Here is an 18,878-nt window from a genome sequence, read left to right on the forward strand (position 1 = left end):
GTCCTCTGTCTTGCCCTTCCTGTTATTGTTTAATCTGAGTCAGAAGTGTTTTAGAACTACATTAGAAGTGTTCAGCTCACCCCACACACTCAGCCACAGGCCGCATGGACTCCTGAGAGACAAAGACATGGCACGCAAACCTGTTCAAGACTGGGTGCTTGGTAATGAAGCCAAAGTAACTGCAAAACAGAGACAAAGAGACAAAGAAGAGCGCAACAGAGCTCAACCAGTGAACAAGACTTAATTTTCTATATTGTATTTAAGCATACAGTGATGACAGAGTTTTTCTACCAGTTGTTTTTTGGGTGGCATCCACAGAAAGAGATGTTCTTCATCTGGAAGAAGTGACTACATCTGTCAAACTGGAAGAAAAGAGAGGCATTACACACCCTAGAAAACAGCTTCTTTTTGTCAGTCAGTCTTCCTTTCATTTGTTTTCTGTATTCTCATAAGCAATCATCACTTTGCTAATACACAAGAAGTAACAAACTCTCATTTTTCTATCTATGCCATCCTTCCTTCCATTTCTCTCTCTCTCTCTCACCTCCTCGGAGAGGTCATACTCATCCTCCAGACTCATGATCAACTTCACTCCCTGTAGGCTAATCTCCAGCTCACACAAAGATGGAGGACGGAGATGCACTGTCCTCTTTCTCGCCATGGCAATCTACAATGCAAAGAGACAACAGCAGAAGTTTTAATAGTTTTAAAGTTTAAAAGTTTTTATATATTAGCATATATTAGTGATCACTGATATTCATCATGTGTTGATTATTTTTGTTTACCTTCTGCATGGCAGCACAGAGGATGCCGTTGCCTTGGTGGTAAGGCACTTCAACCGAACCCAAAAACTGCACAGTGAAGCTCTCCATCCACGCTGGGTTTCTCTTCATTGCTATGAAAATAATTGAGAAGGAATTCCTTAATGTGTGATATCAAGAACCAACACTTACTATAAAAACAACATAGCAAACAACATAGGTCTTAATGCATTTACTAACAGACTCATCTTGGTTCTTACCCATCAGGTCTTTGGTTTGGCCGATGACCTCGTGAGCATAATAGGCAGGAAAGATTCCCCGAGCACCCGTGCGCATGTTGTAGCCACGGTACCAGTAATCATCTTCCTCTTCCTCCACAAAAAGTGGGTCATCAACATCCAGTTCTAGTTCATCTGCATGACGTGGGATAAACCTGTAGAAATACCAGTCAGAGATTGATTCTGCTTTTCTTTTAGACCAAGTATCATGTTGATTTTACTGCTAGCCTGCATTTCTCCATTTAGGAACTGAATAAAAACTAACATCACACAAAAATTCTGATGACATTCATTTACCTGAACACTGCTCTGTGAGTCTGGTCTCTCTCCTCTCCATTTATAGTGCAAGAGAACAACCCGAACGATTCTGTGCCTAAAACACAAAGCACAAGTGACCAAAATGTAGAAGTAAACCTCTGTTATTGTAAATATGTGAGAACATACTGTATGAGAATGTGCAGGAATGTGCTCTGTAAATCCAAAGCAGTCTTTCCTAAGAGCCTCATGAATACTGAATACTGTATTTACCTCAAGTCAATGCCTTTGTTTAAATTATTAAATACTTCTAATTTGTAAAATTTGTAAATTACACAACCATCTAAATGTTATGAAGCTGCACAGAAAGCAGTAAAGTGTATCTCTGTGTTAGGTTCAACTAGGAAAGCTTATCTTTCAGAAAGTATTAAAAAATTGCTTACTGCAGATGAGTGGAAAATTTACACTCGAAATTGTTTTGAATGAAAAAAGGAAATATGTACCCCAATTTATCTAAAAAAAATACAAAATGTTTAAAAAATGTATGTATATACTTCTCAATATACTCAAATCCTATTCATCCTAATCTTATTCAATCTTATTTAGAGGTTGAGAGGTTAGATCACTTACTGGAGGATCGTGATGTGCCATTGACAAACACATTGAGGAATTTTTTGGAGAAAGGTAGGTCTGCTTCTGGTGAGGAGTCTTCTTCTGAGGAGGAGCTCAACAATAGATCAGGGTGCATTCCTTCCACAGTCTGGCTCTGCCCATAGATATCATCATCCTCATCAGCAACCTCTTCATCACAAACAGTGGAGAGTCCGTCGCTGTCATCACTGAGAACAGAGGTGCATCTCTTCAGACTCACCAGCTCCAGGGTAGTATGCTCATCCACAACTAGAGTATACTTTACTGAGTCATACGCCAAGGAGTCATCCGTAGGTCTGACACCCGCTGGATCAAAGGTATTTCGCAACTCCCGGACACTCTCATCAATAGGTGGGGAACTGTCCAGGTAAGTATCATCTCCATAGGGTGAGGGTGGGTTGTGAATAGCCTCCAGGAAAGGTGACGCATCCTGCTCGTCTTCATCATTATCTGTGGAGTATGTGAGGCTGAAGCAGCGATTAGTCTGTGCTGTAGGGATATCAAGTGTCAGACTATTTTTGACCTCTGTCATTTTTTCCAGAGAAAGTGGATCCACTCTTGTCTCTCTCCCTTCATCCTTATCACTGATGATGCTCTCACTTAGGCTGGGGGAGTCCAGTTCCTTCATCCTGTCCATCATCAAGTCATTATTTGGCTCCTCCTCTTGCTCATTCTGTTGATTTTTCAGTGACCTCTGGGATGTAAACCTCTGGTCTGTGTTGTTGGAATGGTATCTCTCCAAGCACACAGGAACAACAGTGTCATTTGTAGGATTGCTCATGTACAGACAAGAGATGGCAGCCTTGCTTTCGTGCTCTTCTCCTGATCCACAACTGTCCCTTCTGTCATCTTTTTCTCCATCTGTCCTCATATCTGTGCCCACTGATGGCTGTTCCTGGGAGTCTCCTTCACATTTTGGCATCCGTGTCCTGTAGACTTCGCTTTCATTGAAGGCTTCTGTTTCCAGGTCAGACGAGGGTGAGATGGTATCAGAGATGGAGGCAGAGCGCCTGAGGCAATCCTCTGGACAGCTGATTGGAAAGGACCCTTCTGAAATCATCTTGTTGACCAGGTTACTAAGAAGCCATGGTGAGTCTGAGTTCTCACTAAGTTCATCCTCTGATTCTGACTCAGAGTCTCCTTCAGTGGTTCCATCATAGTCATCCACTGAGGGTATGAGTCTAGGTTCAACAGGAAGGTAGAAAGACCGTTTAAAGCTTTCCAGGCTATGATCTGGTTCAATCTTCAGCAGCAGTTGCTGAGTTGCACTGTCATCACAGGGCACAGAAGGAGGCAGAGTCTCATCTGGATCAGCTTGATGCTCAAACCCTTGCTCATCATCCACATTCTGTAGCCCCATCAGGGCCTGATCATCATCCAAAGGATGGATGTCAGGACTGTACTCCAGATATGGTGAAAGGTCTTGTTTAATTGGCTCGGGTTGGCCTAAAAGCAGAGATGTCTTCAGACCCACAATGCCACTGTCTTGTTCAACATCAAGCTCGTGGTCCAGCTCAGGGTCAGATGTTGGGGAGCTGGCCTCCTCAATTGAGTTTGTGAGGTGTGAGGACCTTCCACTGCTGGACTCACTAGTCAAGTCCAGCTCTGTCTCAGAGATGGATGAAATCATGTTACTAACCAGTGGACCACCACAGGCAAACTCTGCCTCCAACTCACCCTCAAGATCAGAGTCAGATCCAGGGGAGCTAAGATCATCACTGTGGTGGTCTGACTCTGCATAGCGCTTGGCATTCATGTCAGCAATGCCAGGGTCAGAGGAAGGAGATGTTGTGTCATTTGATGCAGCAGGTTGATTCTGAGACGATTCACAAGACTCATCTCTGGGTTCAGACTGGCTGGACAACGCATGGGCGGAGAGAGAAGACAGATCTGTGGGTTCAATGCTGGGAAACTCTACATAGGATGAGCCCTCTTCTTCCTTACAAGTTAGATCAAAGGTCTCCTGGTTCATGAAGTCAATCTCAAATTCCTTATCTAACTCCTCATCTGACAGAGGGGTCTCTGCATCATTCCCTAGCGGTGCTGTAGAGGATAGGCACTTGCTGGTGCCATCCATCGTAAGGTCGTTCTCCAGCTCTGGGTCATCAGCAGTCTCCGTAGTGATGGTGTATGTGTCATCAGGTCGAGGACGGCACTGTCGGCGTTTGGCATGGCCATTGAGGTCATGGTCAACTTCAGTATCAGAGCACTGGGAAGTGCAATCATCACCTGAGGAGATACGTTCCTCAAGAGTCCCTTCAGCAGAAGGCTTTACCTCAGTGACCTCAGGACCGCCTGAGGAGTTGTGCTGACCAAAGGAACCTGATTAGAGAAAGAACAGTAAAGAAGGGAGAAAACAGTAGATTAGAAAAAAGACTTAAGAGAGGTATACAAAAAAGACAAATACAGAACAACATAAATTTAAGTTTCGGAAAATATTTAAGGTCTGAAAATTCTACTGTTATACATTTCAAATACTTTACTGATGGACAAAGTGGATGTGATGGTGAGTACTCTTGGGAAAGTGTGCTGACAACTTCGGGTTCAGGGTTGTAAATGTTTGTTCATGTCGATGGGCCCCTAGGAGAGTCAGATTTTTTTTGTACCGTATTCAAGACGTTCGCGTCTGTTGCCCTCAAAGTCGTACAGCAGCGGCCTGCCAGGTGACTGATTGAGACCACAGTGGCCAGGTGGGTTTGGGGGAGTACCTTTGGCAGAGACTGTGGTGCCAGGAGCCCCTGTACATGTGCCAGTAACGTGGGAACCATCCTCGAGGCAAGTGTGGCTTGGAGACACACGACCTGATGCCATAGGTATGAAAAGTATAAGAACTAGACATGAAGAGTTTAAGAAGGCATACTTCACTCTTGTGTACATCGCAAAACTAAATAGTCCCTGTATTCCTAAGATTTATATGATAAATACCTGCAAATCATTTTAGCACATGTTCATCTCTCATGAAATTACACATCTACTCATAATGCCTTAATAACCTACATGTAAAACAATACACTTATCCAGATCTAATACATACTGTGTACTGTAAATATTACTAGACTGTTTTATAAAATAAATCATTATTAGTGAAAAAATAGTAAAAAATGGTTTAAAAATGGTAAAATAATAATAATAAAATAATAGTAATAACTGTAGACAGAATAAAAATCACCACAAACAAATAAAGTGTCATTTGCAGAGGTGTCAATATGGCTAACAAAAAACAATAAGAAAACAACAAGGTAAAAGTCTGGTGAGAGCGCTACTTAATAATTAGCAGCTCCTCCATTTTTTTACTATCCAAAGAGACAAGAGCTGTAAATTCACAGGTCAAAGTTCACCAAGAAGCTACCAGCAACAAATATGTGTCTTTCATTTCCTGTGTCATTTCTCCTGAAGTAGTCAGTGAAATCAATATAAAAACTACTAGTGATAATTACCCTGTGAAGTGGAGATGCGAAGAGATTCCTGCCAGCTTGACTTTCGTGGAGATACGCTACTGTTGTTGTTCAAGGAATCCTATGATGACAAAGAATGACAAAGATTTGTGACTTACTGCTGCATATTGTAAGTTGTATCAAAGCAATATAATATGTTGTTTTCATGTGTATACCTGTGAAACTGCAGTGGTCAGGTTTAAGGTTGTGGGGCGGCTCTTAAGGGAAGCTAAAGTAGGGGAAGGAGGAGGAGACGCAGAGGGAGAGGGTGGAGCATCAGGATCTGCTTCTCCATCCTCGTCATCCTCATCATCCTCGTCTTCATCGTCAATCATCTCAAACTCCTGGAAATCATCTTGGAATGAGCACACAGTATGGTGGACATCACTCTTCTCCAGGATGAGGGAGTCCTGCAGAACAAGGCACAATCACATTCGGTGCTCTTTGTAAAGCTTTATGGTATTTAACTAAAATACGTTTTCAGAAAGTCTGAGTAAGAGCTCAGCACGACTCATAAATATTTCAAGAATAAGCTCACAGAACAAAATGGAGTCCTGCAGTGTGTTGCTAATTCAGGGACGTGACTAAGCACAGGCTAAAATGAGTTCTACAGAAAAGCTAGTGATATAGCTGTTGTATGGGGTTTAGAGGATCAAAACTCTAGAAGGGATAGCAGATTTCTATATAAAGTAGTGAGTGTTTTAGGGGACACAAACTTGGGTTAAAGACTTCAGCACAAAATAGAGCTGTGTGATAATAAGTAAAAAAAATTACAAAATTGATCACAACTATTATCTATCACAATTGTTTAGCCAGTTTGGTAACAAAATAGTTTTACTGTATCACTTTATAATTTAAAATTAACAGAACACAGTGTTTCCTTTCTCATTGTACATTATGAGTCTATAGTCCATCACATCTATAAATCTATTAGGTGAATATTAAAATGCTAAAAACAACTAATTGGTAAATTGACAAACATACAGAAAGCAATACAAGATAGACAGACAGACGTAAACTTTCCCAGAGTAAGTTAGTCTTAAGGGTTCTAGAGCATACGGGGAAACTAAAACCTTAAGTCTCAAAAGCTATAAATATTATAGTTAGCAAGAACACAAGAATACATTTGTTTTAGAATATAACGTGAAGCAAATTGTTATATATACAGCATATCAAAGATAACAAAGTACAATGCAAGAGCAAGAGAGAGATACAACAGCAAGAAATCAATAAAAGGCCACTCAGGTTTCGACAGAGATGATTTCCAGTAAAGTAAAAGATAGAACTATCACAGGCCTTATGTATGACTGATGCTGAAACAGCACTTTAATGTGCTTTATATACTAAGGTCCCATTGCAAAAGAGGTTTGTGTGTGTGTGTGTGTGAAAACATTGAAGGTGATTTAGTCCACAGAGGATTGTGTCTTTCCAAAAGCAAAATAGCATGTTGTGTTTTGCATGTTTATGAATAAGTGAAAATGCAGGTCTACCTAAACTGCATTATAGGGCATTTCTACCTAAAAGTACAAAATAAAGGGTGGTGTCTATGCAAATAGATAAACTTTGCACCCGCGGTGTGATTTACTGAGCATTAAGCTCATTTTGGGAATGAAGATTGCATCTGCAAATATTTGTATTTGTAAATATTTGTACTATAATTTAGTATTTTTACTAGTTTTTAATAAAAATTAAACAATTCACTAGGTCTTAATAATGAGAAAATTTATCATGATTATGCCTGAGTATTTCAGAATTATGACCTACTACCTCAGCAAAGTTAGTGTCATATTACATATTCAGCACACATTCACATGAGACTGTGAAGAAGATTGTACTCACATGTATCTTTTATTTAGCATTCATATTGCTGTTTGGACCCATTTTATAAAACATATCACTGTTTTGTTATACTGGACGTGCAATTATGAACTTTTGGAAAGATTTAATTTCAGTTTGACTTCTGGGAGTCTCCTAGAGATCTGAACCCACCACTGCTATTAAGAATAAGTAAGCGAAAGCCTCATTTGCATATTGATTTTAACCCCTACTTTGCTTGTTAGGTAATTCATGCCATTACTGTTGGTGAATCATCCTGAACACACCCATATTTTGTACACCCAATTTATCTCATTGCACAGATGAAATAACACTCATTATTTGGCATGTTAGAAGTGCAGAGCCAGCACAAAGAGTTTTCCCACTTTATAAAATGGGCAAAAATCTTTGGGTAGTATGTGATGTCAGGTAATACCATGTATGAATCGAGTATATTTTTTTATTCATGTCCAATCTCTGAGTCATCAGTGTTATCAATGTATCATTTACAAATAATAGACACTGCAAAGCCTATTACTATTAAGTGGCTTGGGGTTTGTCAGAAGGTTAAAAATGCTAATTTCCTGTCTGCAGTATCGCAATGCAGTTATTTCCATATGCTACAATTGGGCATATGAACAAGCCCTATCAGATGCACGAAGCTCTTCCACATACAGCACTGCAAGTACGCAAATCAATAATCAATGCTGTTCCCTGACCTGATCAATAATGCTAACAACCATCACTCCAGCAGACCAATCACTGACCATAGTCCATAATCATCTAAGACTGAAAGAGAAAGATGCCAAAAAACTAACACTTTTCTCATATTCCCGAGGGTGTGGTCTCATCCTGACCAGCACTGCCTTCACTGCTTGAGGCAGCCTTACGTCAGCAAAAACTATTCTGCTGACACAGCCCAACCTGCAGAGAACTTGTGAATGAACGCTCCGTCTCTATATGGACTGTATGTAAAACGCAGAAGGAGGTTGAAAGGAAAAGGGGGTGAAAAGGAGAAGACAGGGTAGATATTAGAGAAATCAATACATAATACATAAAAAGAAAGAAAGGACAAAAGGAAAATGAAAGAATGAGGCAGAAAATTATAGAGAATAAGATATTAAGACAAAGATATGAGTATATGTCTTTATGCAATTCCACGCACAAAGAAACACACACAGAAACACTTTCAGCCTCATGTCTGACCTGAAGCATGGGACAGGCACAGGAGGCAAAATCTGAGCTTTATTACACACACACACACACACACACACACACACACACACACACACACACACACACATAGCTAAGGCAGTATCAGGTGATAGTAGGATACTGCAGTGGGAGCAGAGAGGACATACAGGGACTGTAGGACACGGTACAGGCAGTGAGATGAACCAGCATTCCTCACAAATCCATCACATCCTGTCACTGCTGCTGAATATTTCACAGGAAGTCATGTTCAGACCCTTCTGACGTCTTGATTATGATCACAGGGGAGTAAATGTCTATTTCAAAAAGCAAAGGTGCCAATAATATTAGCATTGACCAGCTTATCTCTATCTTTCTTTGCCATTAAAAGCTATTAAATTAAATTCAATTAAAAAACCGTTGTGATATTTAATGAGCATTTCTGGATGGTAAATTCCACAAATATAGATCCTTAACTACAACTTGTTAAACTACAAAAACTCTAATTTTCTCTCGGATCAGAATTTTTTGTCACGTCATGAGTCGACACTGTCAAAGAAGTGCTAGTTACATTGTTCCATTCCTTAACCTTGTTTTAAAAAGGTAGAGCTAATCGCTATGACCACATGTAAAGTACTGCACTAAAAACAGTGTACACAAAATGCTAAAAAAAACAAAAAAAAACAAAAACATTGTGTGACTCATGGTATACAGTTTCAGGAGTCATTTTTTAGAGTAATATATAACCCCTTTATCCTGTTGTTACATCCAACTCCACATTACCACAGACTTCAGCCCACACCTTTGATCGTTCCCACTAACCTGCCTACTGATCACACCTGTCTTTCATTTATGTTCCTTACCTCTGTGTATATACAGTATATAGCACTTTGTTTTCTGGTTTTCTGGTTTATCTGGTTTTGATTTACTTTCTCTGATTCAGTTGATTGGGTTCCTTTTTGAGTCTGGTTCCTCTCAACATTTTTTCCTCATGTCATCTCAGGGAGCTTTTCCTCATTTAGGGATCTAAATTTAAATCTGCTTTGTGACAATGTTTATTGTTAAAAGCGCCATACAAATAAAATTGATTTGAAGAGGAAGAGAGGCTGAGTAAGCAGTCATTTTAGTTTCTGTGGCTGGGATGAAGCAGGAAACTGAGATAAGCACATCCCTAATTCTGATTTATACATGGTATGTATTTTCACATCACCTACTCCCTGCTCAGCTTACACCAGTCAGAAGAAAACAACAGAAAAAAATATCAACTCAATTCTGTAATAGATTGTAATAGTTTGCCCCATATCATTCTTATTAAGCCATAAATGAGACCTGAATAATTTACTTGTTGAGCTATTGATAGATATTATATTTAATTCTCCCATTTAATATTACAACTAGCTGTCACTGTAAAAGGACACACGTTATTCAGTGCCAATACTGCAGTATTTGTACTACAGTGTTATACGTATATGTATGATGTTCGTTCATTCTCTCTCTCTCTCTCTCTCTCTCTCTCTCTGCATAGAGGTTTATGGGAAAAGCAGCTCAGCCTCAGATCTCTGATTAAAGACTGCAGCTTGGCTGGACCCTAATACCTCAGCTTACACATTGCACAGCTTACTACACACTTACTCACCAAAATGCACAGCCCTAAAGCAGATTTATTCACTAGCATACATCACTATTCTTATAAAGCTGTTTGAAAATTACTGAATCTGTACCACATCAATTTCTAACAAGTGACAACTGATTTAAACCTGAAGCTCCCTCTGAGTCCATACCTTCTGAACACAGTCTCAGCAGGTCAGCAGGAATTATAAACAACAGATTGAATGAATAAATCATGAAAGGGGAGACTGACTTAAGTAAGAGAGAGGGGTATAGCCTTGTATTTTGCCATTAGCTTGGTGCAGATAGACGTGTGTTAACTTTGTGCCTTTGAGTTAGAGTAACTGCGGTGTACAGAAACTCATATATTTCACTTAACTTTTAATACACATACAGTATACATGTATACAAGGAATTCCATGCCTAAAAGATGTTTTTTTTTGCTATATATTTTTCATTTCAGAAAAAAAACACCTACATGGACATGTGAGCAACTGCACTTCAAGCACAGAAGGCTTTCACAAGAACTCAAGAACATAAAACCTGTCCATTTGTCCTCAAATCTCTTAATGATTTAATGTAGAACATAGGCTGATTAATAAGTCATCATATCCTTACTCATCAGTGTTTAAAGCTTAATAGTTAATTTCTCACCACCCATGATGTAGTACTGCCGCTGATGTAGCATTACTGTGCATATGTACATGTACTGTGTGTTCCATAGTGCCATCATTAAAATCCCACAAACCTTCAGCTGAAGGAAGAGGGAAAGCTAGCTTTGGATTTTGGCCTTAAAACACAGTTATGTAATACTGGCACTGAAAAGAAGCTAAGCTGTGATAAAAGCTGAGGTGAGCTGTGAATACTGTGAGTCGCAAAGATTAATAATTTGCACAGCAGAGATGTGTGTGTGGGTGTGTGTATGTGGTGGGGGATGACTGTCTCTATCTTCGGTTAAATGTAATGTGGTTTGATGCACTGCATAAACCAAGCAAGCGATTTGCTAAGCAACCAATCATCAGCCAGAGTCAACTGAACAATCACTGGGATTATGTCATTACAGTGAAGCATACACAGTTATGTGTATAAACTCATCACACTTAATCAGACATATGGCAACATCAAGGAAAGCAAGAGGCAGAGCAGAATCCTAAGGCTTTAACTGCCTCTTGAGGAGAGTAGGAGAGGAGCAGAGCGGAGAGGAGAGGAGTGGAGAGGAGAGGAACGGAGAGGAGACGAGAGGAGATTTCACTGGATCAACACTCTCCTCCACTGCGGCAGGCATGGCACAACGGCACACAGCCACTGCAATGAAACATTTAAACACCCCCTAGATACAGTCAGCACACACATATACACATATTATGTTTTAAATGAAACACTGTTGTAGTTAGCTACAATATACAACAGAAACAAGGCAGGCTCACTGTTTCTTATACATAGGTTATACTTTGACAACCATCCAGCTGTATTATATCCCATTTCAGACATTATTTGCATTTTGGTTGTGATGTTCAGTTTCAGGGGATGCGAGAAGGAGGATGAGAGGAAAAGGGGAGAGGAGAGAGCAGATAATCGTCCACCAGCCAACAAGGAGTGAGAACAACCTGAAGGATCTGGTAAGGCTACTTACTGTTGATGCTAACTGATTTTTCCTTGTATAAAAATATCACTCAAACACACTCTAACCCAGAGAGCACACATACAGCGGTAATGTTGCAACGACACTATTTGCTAACTGGGACACAGCCAGTTCTATATCAAAATCTTGCTAGCATGACCTTGCCGATTTCCTGCTTGTAACCAGTATGTATAATGCTGCTCATGGTAGCTCATGTTAGCATTAGTAGCTACAGCATTAGCAGTGAAGATAACAAATTAATACTTCATTAATATGACATAAAAAAGTCTTGTTAGCAAGAGTTAGCAGTAAAGATTCTAAAGAATATAGTTTAAAAAAATTGTAGGAAAGGTGTATGTACAACCAGGGTTGCTTGTTACATATTTAGGTCATATTTAGGTTGCTTGTTACATATTTTGGGGGTCATATTTAGGTCGTAATTGAGCTGGTTTTATAGACCATTTGGCTACACACAAGGCTCACACATTAGTTGAGACTCCTAACATTCCTGCTCAATTATAAAGGTTATTAACTCAGATGCACTCCTGTAGTGCATTTTGATGAGAACAGCACTGGGACACAACAGAAAAGCATATAAATAGCAGCTATGGGCACAACTCATTTAATACTCTACAGTACAGAACAGACTGCTGCCTCTTATCTAAAGGTGACAAAACAGAACAACTGGAGTGTAAGAGAGAGGGCTTGAGTGCTCAGCAAAAGCTTTCTTCCCCATTTAACTTGTACTTATCCATATACTCTCCCCAAATAGTCGTAGTTAGAGGTCCATCGTTATTACATCACTAAAATGCAAGGCACATACAGCGTGAATAAATACAGTATAATTATCACTGTATTTCACAGTGCTGTTGAATTCCCTATTTGATCAGTCAGAATATTGCCTGTAATGCCAATCACACTTTTATATTAATGATCTCCTTCTAATATGTTGTTATTTATATAGTAGCAATTTAAAAAGAGAAAATGCTGCACATAAACTAAGCCTAATGGATAAAAAATTATGCCGCTATGTAACAAAGAAAAACATCTTCGCCAGCAAGCCACCAGAAATTATTTGGTGGTTTAATCTTTCATGCTTACCCAGCAGACTCAGATACTATTGCAAAAATCCAGAGATCCTTCACCTTTGAAGCTTACTTAAAAATTATTAGTCAGACACCAGACCACCAGCCATCTGCAAACCTATAAAACTGCTCACCCAGCATGCTGACTAGTTTCAAGATGGCCAGCAAGTTACAATACAAAACCTTCGGGCCAATCAGCCCTTGGAGGATCCGTGCCAGGCCATAAAGATAAGGCTCCAAGAAACCTTTGGCAATACAAGAGGAAATCGTACCAAGGATCTAGTATTATACCAACAAAGCCATTTTCCATTCAAAGATATGAACATAGAAAATTGCTCAAGCTATTCATAATGTTCTTTTTCATGTACTATATCGTTTGTGTGATTACTGCATGCTTAATAAATCTGCAATCCTGAAATGCACAGGGATCTCAGCAATGTCTGTAAAGCTTGGTCATAAATTAATTGTAAAATCATGCTTGGAACTTTGGAGTTCTGTGAATGGACAGTACTTCGTTTTGTGAACTGGACATCTTATGAACATTACTTCCAAGGCATAGTCCTTAGAGGGGCGTGAACTGGAATGCACCACAGGATATCCCTTTGGACAACTGACCAATCAGCGGCACCAAATAAAGAGAGTCACGAAAATGGACACTCCTCACCATTCCACAGTATAAAACCAAGAAGCTCATATCCATCTGTGAGTTTTGTGAATGAGGCATTGGATTTCCATCCACCTGGATCTCTGACTATCATTTCTAACTTCAGAGTTTTCGACTGTATCCCACAGTCACATTAGAGATCTTCAGACTTTCAGCTATCTAGACTGAACAATTGTGCACACTGAATCAAAAGACTTTCTCCACTGTCTCTGGTGCTGGACAAGCTGATTCAGCTGAGGCTATGGCTGGACCTTCGGTGTAATTCCTGCTGAAATCTGTCCATACACAACACTTTCTCTGCAATGTCTGGGCAAGCAGACTCACTGCCAGAGCTAGGTGTTCTGCTTAAAGGTATCTTCAGTGTCTGAATAACCAATGAAGTCTACCTACTTTACATAATATCGTCCGAACAGTGCCTACATTCTCAGTGCATATCTACCATTGAGCTTCATTCAACTAGTTATCCATTTCTCTTATTTATCTATCAGTTGTTTTTCACTGCATCTATACTGTATATTTTCCATTCTCATACAATTTGTATTCTATTGCTGTTTACCTTTCTCTTTATTATTAATCTTTCTGTGTTTTACCTGTGTGTTTCTCTCAAATGAGTTCTACAAACAATCAAAGGATACAATTCATTTGATCAATCAGCTTTTCTTCTGATAATAGGCACATTATCACCATTTCTTATCTTGTTAATGCAGCTATCATCAAGTTGTATCTCAATCAGAGATTGACTCATGCCATGTTTAACATTATTATTACTACAAAAAAAGAACAATTTCAGATATTTAATTCAATTAATTTATTAATAGAATTATTAATTTAATAGAAATAATTATTAATTTAATAGAAATAATTTACATACAATTTTATATGGTGACGTTTTCTATAAGGAGAAGTTTATTTAGCATTTATGGACGGAAGCTCCAGTTTCAGTGCTTCGTAATGGTCAGAGGTAAAAGTGTAGCTTTAAGTTTTTCCCCCAGGGGAAAATCTAAGGATGCAAAATGCTGTGCTATACAGTTTCTTGGTAAAAAGCTGCAGCTGCAATTTTTCTTTCTTATTAACTTAAAGAGAAATTGAGAGAACAACTGTTTATAGCTGTGATATCGTAAGTGATAAGCAAATTGTTTCATGGATGTTCCACAATATTAAATGTAACTCTAAATAGATAGCTTGATTATAAGAGAAATAAAACACCTTGAGATGTGATGTTATAGGAAAATGATCAACCTCAGAGTGCTAATGTCAAATCTCCCAGGGTTGATTATTTTCCTGTAACAGAAGACCCCTTCGTGTTTTATTATTTATTATTGTTTATTATTATTACTACATTTTGAGGAATAGAATAGAATAGAATGTGATTTACCTTTTCATAAGGATCAGAGTCATAGTTGAGGCCAATGCCACAGTCATCTGTGATCTCAGACAGATCTTCATCATCAAACTCCTCCAGACTGATGTCATGTGCAGCCCTGCAGAAGGGTGAAAATAAAATAAGGTCCTTTGCTTGACTGAGTTATTTTTAAGTACACATCACAAAAATTGCTATCTACATATACAACTCAGAACAGGGTACTTAGAATTAGGGTTGCATAACATATTCTCATTATATTATATAGACCATTTGTATACTATAGTATAAAAGAAACTAGTCTACTAATATTCTGGGCATGTGTCCTTGAAAGGACTGTTATCACAATCTCTCAGCTACGAGGACCTTGCAACAATGCCAAAGTCACTTAACCACACACTTGGTTATACAGATACACTTGGTTATGCGAATACACATATGCAGAGATCAAAGCTAAATAAGCATTCAGGACTAACACTCTAATTGTCTGACTGACCAGAACATCAAACATCTATTACTAGGAATCCAGATAGTTTTCAGCAGCCTCAATCATTCAGGGTTACTGTTAGGTGATGGTTATATGGGTTAGCATGCTGCTAAACGAGGACAGCGTCTGCGTGATGGCTTGGGGCAATAGCAGAAAGTTCTGAGCTACAGTAACTGCTCTTATACAGATCACATCAGTTCTACTCCATTCTGCTGAGAGGAATGCTGCAATGCAGCTTTTCACACCCCAAACGACTCAGGCACAAAACCCTTCCATCTACAGAGAGAGGAACACATACTGTATATATATACATACGTATATATGTATATAGAGAGAAATCTGTGCCAAGCTTACTGCCTGGAAACATCTTACTTTGAATTAAAATGGTCTTAGATCTGCAGCATGAAGTGCTGTGCATAATTCTATGCATATGCACAATTCTTTTATGTAATCTGTGAATAATTCACAGTACAAATAAATCATGATGGTTTATTGAAACTGCTAGTCAAACGAGTGAACTTTCTATACCTTTCTTTGTCTATACCCACTTAATTATTTCATATTATATTAATTATTCAGTGTAAAGCCCAATTCAGACAACTTTTATGTCTACTTTTCTATTAGCCATGATTTTTTAAAATAGATTTATATTACAGAGATTATGAAATTATGCATTTGAAATGACTGGTGCTTGTAAATATAAAACAAAAAGGAAATTATTGTCAAATTCTCATCATCTCTTCATTCATCATTAAGTGGAGTTCCAAGCACCTGAATGAATTTTGTTTCTTTATTTCCATTAGTTATATTACTAATGAATAATATGAGCATATTCCAGTTTTAGAGTTGACATTTGCCATGATGTAAAACATTGTGTTATAAAAAGACAGCAAAACTGTCTTTTTTCTTTTCTTTTCGAGTTTTTGACGTTTTTTAAATTTTATTACTATTATGCAGTAATAAAATGAGCATAAATATATAAACAACAGTAAACTTGGGTATTTGGTTTTTCCCTAACATTGTAGATAAGATAAAGATCATTTTTCCATATATCACACACACACACACACACACACACACACACACATATATATATATATATATATATATATATATATATATATATATATATATAGATATCTTTGACCACAACTATGAAACGATACAGAGATAGCATCGACCTTGATAATGGTCAGTGTAAAGGTCTTGTAATCCTAGGAGAGATTAATGCATAATAATTTTCCACTGACATATGGAAAAATCTTTTAAAATGACTTTGTACTTAGAAACACTCGGTCCATAGTTAGCTCTACTCTTGTGATAGAATGACACAAGGTGAATGACGCTAGAATGACACGCAGCTCTCATGTATACCTCCCACATTTCTGACTTTTGCCATGTCAGAAACAGGCATTTCCATTTTCTGGCACATTTTGAAATTTTTAAAATGATTTATTTAAAGGTTACTATTTCACCTTCCTTTCTCTACCTGCTGCCATGGCACTTGCTTATGCTACTCTTCACTCATTTACACTGTTTTATTTAAAGTTTGAGCCTACTGCCAGAAACTGATTTTATTTCATCAGGGATCTAAATCTAAAAGAATTGTGTCTAATTACAATTCTCAAAAAGAGATTACATTATTCACTATGTTAGGTCACAATGTTGTTATTCACTGAAAGCAATATGGACAATAACATATAAAGTAGCAAGATTTTTCAAATTATTTGCCTTAATAATGTATTCCTGAATAATATGCATCAACTGAATTTTGTGTTTTTGTATTTTTTGTATAGTCTTTAATAAATTAATTTTTACTTTTTAATTAAAAAATAAAATTGGAAATGGATTTTTGTCAGTGGATTTGTCAGACCAACTTTCTAACCATAATATACACTCACCAACTATTTTATTAGGAACACCTGTACACCTGCTCATTCATGCAATTGCCTGCCAATCATGTGGCAGCAGCAAAATGCATAAAATCATGCAAATATCAGACAGGCTTGTTTGAGTGTTTCAGAAACTGCTAAAGCTCCTGGGATTTACTTGCACAGCAGTCTCTAGAGTTTACACAGACTGGTGTGAAAAACGAAAAACAGTCACTTCACTGAGTGTCAGTTCTGCAGGCAGAAATACCTTTTTGAAAAGAGAAGTCAGAAGATAACAGACCGACTGGTTCGAGCTAAAAGAAAGACTACGGTAATAACAAAAAGCATCTCAGAACCTTGAGGCAGATGGGCTACAACAGCAGAAGACCACACCAGGTCCCACTCCTGTCAGCCAAGAACAGGAATCTGAGGCTACAGTGGGCACAGGTTCACCAAAACTGGATATGATTGGAAAAACATCACCTTGTGATTTTTGCTGCACATTGCATATTGGAGGGTCAGAATTTGGAATCAATCCATGGACCCACCCTGCATTATGTCAACAGTTCAGGCTGCCGGTGGTGGTGTAATGGTGCGGGGAATCTTTTTTTGGCACACAGTCAGCCCCTTAATGTCAATCAAACATTGTTTGAAGTCCACCACCTAGAACTTGACAATGAGTCCAGTGTACCAGTCACCAGATGGGAATCTAATACATCACTGATGGGATGTGGTAGAATGGGAGATTTGCAGCATGAATATGCAATGTAGTTATGTGATGTAGTCATGACAACGTGAACCAGAATCTTTAAGGAATTTTTAAGATTATTTTAACACCTTGTGGAATCCAAGCCATGAAGCACTAAACCTGTTCTGAGAGCAAGGCGGGGTCCTACCCCGTATTAGTATTGTGTTGTTAACAAAGTGGCCAGTGGAAAAATATCACCTTTTTTTCCGTATATACACAATATGGCCAAAAGTATGTGGCCATAAGTCCATCACACCCATAATGGTGGCCTTCCCTAAACTGTTGCCACAAAGTTGGAAGCATACAATTCTCTAGAATGGAGTGGAACTAAACCACTGAAAAACCACTGAAACTAAACCACTTCAGTGAGCCCAAACCAGCATGACAATGCCCCTGTGCACAGAAGACATGGTTAAGAAGACATAGCAACTACATAATTAGTGACCATTCTTTCCTACTCCAAACTACTCCTACTCATCACAATAGCTGCACCATGCTTTCTTGTCATGTCTTATGTTAGAATATAGCTGGCATGTTTATTCTAATCATGAACACTAATTTTGCTCAGGTTCCGGACTGGAGAACAGCAGACTGGCTAGTGCGCTTCGTATGATGGCTGCACATCAGTACCTTCAGCATCACTGCCACCAGCTACTACCTGTCTTACCTCTTTTGGGGCAGTGCAGAACATTTACGGACAGGTACTAACACATAGATTATATTCTACAAACTAACATAAGAATGACTGGTGTTACATAATTTAAGACAATATTGGTAACACTGGATGGCAGCTATTGAGCTCAAATTGTAAGATCTTAGTCCTGTGTCTTGAACAGCTCCTTTTCAGTTGCATGTCAGTACAGTTGCTGGATTATTACAGCCAGGGGACCTTATTGTCTTCACAGAATCTACCCACACCTCCAACAATTCTTCTGTTTCTGCCTATACATCTGTCGCACTCTATTTTGCAATATATTGTGGACTGTAGCTAGGTCTGCAATCTCCCTACTCTGACCAATCTCTGCAATCTCCACTAACAGTGGAATGAC

General features: G+C 38.6%; 1 protein-coding gene across 2 annotated transcripts in view; it reads right to left on the reverse strand.

Annotated features, from left to right (window-relative positions):
• mapk8ip2 (mitogen-activated protein kinase 8 interacting protein 2) overlaps nt 1-18,878 on the reverse strand; it is a 51,249-nt gene that overhangs the window by 4,706 nt on the left and 27,665 nt on the right. Inside the window, exons 2-12 of one of the 2 annotated variants that reach the window (XM_026927027.3) lie at nt 14,739-14,844; nt 5,556-5,789; nt 5,383-5,461; nt 4,654-4,746; nt 1,925-4,267; nt 1,337-1,412; nt 1,022-1,194; nt 786-895; nt 545-667; nt 292-362; nt 81-179 (exon numbers count right to left, since the gene is read on the reverse strand). In XM_026927027.3, coding sequence (XP_026782828.3) covers nt 81-179; nt 292-362; nt 545-667; nt 786-895; nt 1,022-1,194; nt 1,337-1,412; nt 1,925-4,267; nt 4,654-4,746; nt 5,383-5,461; nt 5,556-5,789; nt 14,739-14,844 — 3,507 coding nt within the window. Of the gene's footprint in view, nt 1-80; nt 180-291; nt 363-544; nt 668-785; nt 896-1,021; nt 1,195-1,336; nt 1,413-1,924; nt 4,268-4,551; nt 4,747-5,382; nt 5,462-5,555; nt 5,790-14,738; nt 14,845-18,878 lie in introns of both variants that reach the window. The other variant, XM_026927026.3, reaches the window with a different exon arrangement.

The sequence above is a fragment of the Pangasianodon hypophthalmus genome, chromosome 6, assembly GCF_027358585.1.
Source record: "Pangasianodon hypophthalmus isolate fPanHyp1 chromosome 6, fPanHyp1.pri, whole genome shotgun sequence".
NCBI lineage: Eukaryota > Metazoa > Chordata > Actinopteri > Siluriformes > Pangasiidae > Pangasianodon > Pangasianodon hypophthalmus.